The sequence below is a fragment of the Malurus melanocephalus genome, unplaced genomic scaffold, assembly GCF_030028575.1.
Source record: "Malurus melanocephalus ecotype Western Australia unplaced genomic scaffold, MMel_1.1 scaffold_279, whole genome shotgun sequence".
Lineage (NCBI taxonomy): Eukaryota > Metazoa > Chordata > Aves > Passeriformes > Maluridae > Malurus > Malurus melanocephalus.
This window is the reverse complement of record NW_026623511.1, coordinates 1,004,362-1,006,182: the sequence shown is the minus strand read 5'-3', so window position 1 is coordinate 1,006,182 and position 1,821 is coordinate 1,004,362. Positions and strand designations below refer to the sequence as shown.

The following is a 1,821-nucleotide window of genomic DNA, read 5'->3' as shown; positions in this document are numbered from 1 at the left end:
CCAGCAAGGTGAGGTGCAGGGGAGGTGCTGGGGATGCTGTGCCAGGCACAGGGCCCATGGAGGGGAGGGAGCCCATGGGGCACCCCCTGCCCCAGCCAYGCACTCACTGCCTGGTTCTCACAGAGACTGGGACAGCAGCACYGGGGACTGAACCTCTCAGGAGGGTTGTGCTGATGTTTTGTCCCAGGACCAAGTCCCATTTCCCACCTTCATAGCCATTCTGCCCAGGAAATGTCYCCTCTCCTGCCCACCCATACTCTGGCTTGTGGTAGCAGGGCTGTGCCTCTTTCAGGCTGCCCAGTAGATGGGGATGAGGTGCTTGGCTGTGGAGCTTCGAGAAGGGCTTGGGATGCCTCTTTTCTCCCCTTTCCCACTCCTCCTGTGCCCCTCTGGTCCCTCTATACCCCCCATCTCTATAAACTCTKGCAGCTGATGCCTCTCTGCTCCATCTCCACACTCARTCTGAAACCCCTGGTCTGAGCYGGGCACAGGATCCCTGTGCTCTGCCCGAGTGCTGYGTGTCCCTCTGTCCCACCTGTGACCAGGCATCCCCCWGCTGAGGGGAGAKGGCACCTGGTCCCTGTGACCCCCAGCCCCTCAGAAAACCCAGCCTTTCCCCAGTCCTGCAGGAGCTCAGAAGATCTCTYTCCCCTCAGGAGAGGGGACCTGCTCCAGCTTCTCCAGTGCCTCCTGGAGGGGAGGTCTCCAGAGGGCACTCACGGTGCCATGGGACCTGCAGGTTGTCACTCATGGGGATGCCAGTGACAGCYGTGGGTCAGGGGCAGCTGTGGGCACCACCTCATGTGGGAAGGGGCCATCCCGYGAGCTGGCAATGAACAAGCTGTTGTTGCACTCTCAGCAGGAGTTTATTGAGGATGTGGGGCAGGGGGAGCAGTGGCACAGGGTCCCGGCACCAGGATCCTGAAGTGGTGTCTCACCAGGGCACAACCTTCCCTTCCCAGTCCAATAAGAGGCCGCTGTCTTTCTCAGAGATGGAGGAGAGGACCTTCAGCATCCCTTGCACGCTGTCATCCACTCTCACAGGGGGCTGTGGGGCAGAAGGAGAAGCAGTTTTGTGCCCGAGGTCAGACCAAGGCCTGCYCTGGAACAGATCATTGGTCAAGACTCTGGGCTCTCTGGAATGAGTGAGGAGAGGCCAGAAGCAGGCAAAAAGACTTCCTAGATGCTCATCTCCATCCCTTGTGGGAAGGTGCCTCCAGGGAACCTGCCCAGCAGCTCCCACAATGCTCAACATGACACAGTTCAGTAGCAGTTCAGTCCCCAGGAAGATCAGATCCAGGAAGATCTGATTTCCCAAATAACAAGGTTGTTCCAGACCAGGGCCAGGASATCTCTTACCGTATATGACCCTAAGGTCCCCAACTCGGTGTGCACCCAGCCGGGGTGGAGAGCGACGCAGAGGATGCCGTGCTCCTGGTGTGTCAGGGACTGGCACTTGGTCAGCATGTTCAGAGCAGCCTGTGGGGAGACAGGGAGGGGATGGTGGTGGAAAGGAAGGGGGTTGCAGGGGACTTATGCAGGAACAGGTACAACAATGTGCCGTGACGTGGATGCAGTGACAGACAGGACCTCAGAGACTGCACAGAGAAGTTCAGGAATCCAGGGAGGAGATACTGAAGGGCCTGGGGAATTGTTTGCTGAGAAAAGACAATTGGACTCATATTGGGAACAGCGCATACCTTGCTGCAGCGATACGAGACCATGGGAGACTTTTCCCATATAAAGACTTCCTTAATGGACCCTGCCGAGCTGGAAATGTTGATGATGGCAGCCTTGCTGCAGCTCAGCCCTGAGCCTGGG

At 58.1% G+C, this 1,821-nt stretch overlaps 1 protein-coding gene across 1 annotated transcript in view; it reads right to left on the bottom strand.

The window, feature by feature from the left end:
- Positions 1 to 477: 477 nt before the first annotated feature.
- Positions 478 to 1,821, bottom strand: part of LOC130579575 (C-factor-like) — a 4,972-nt gene continuing 3,628 nt past the window's right edge. The window contains exon 6 of the mRNA XM_057376484.1: positions 478 to 1,048. Within this exon, the coding sequence (XP_057232467.1) occupies positions 935 to 1,048 (114 nt within the window). The 3' untranslated portion in view covers positions 478 to 934. The remainder of the gene's footprint in view (positions 1,049 to 1,821) is intronic.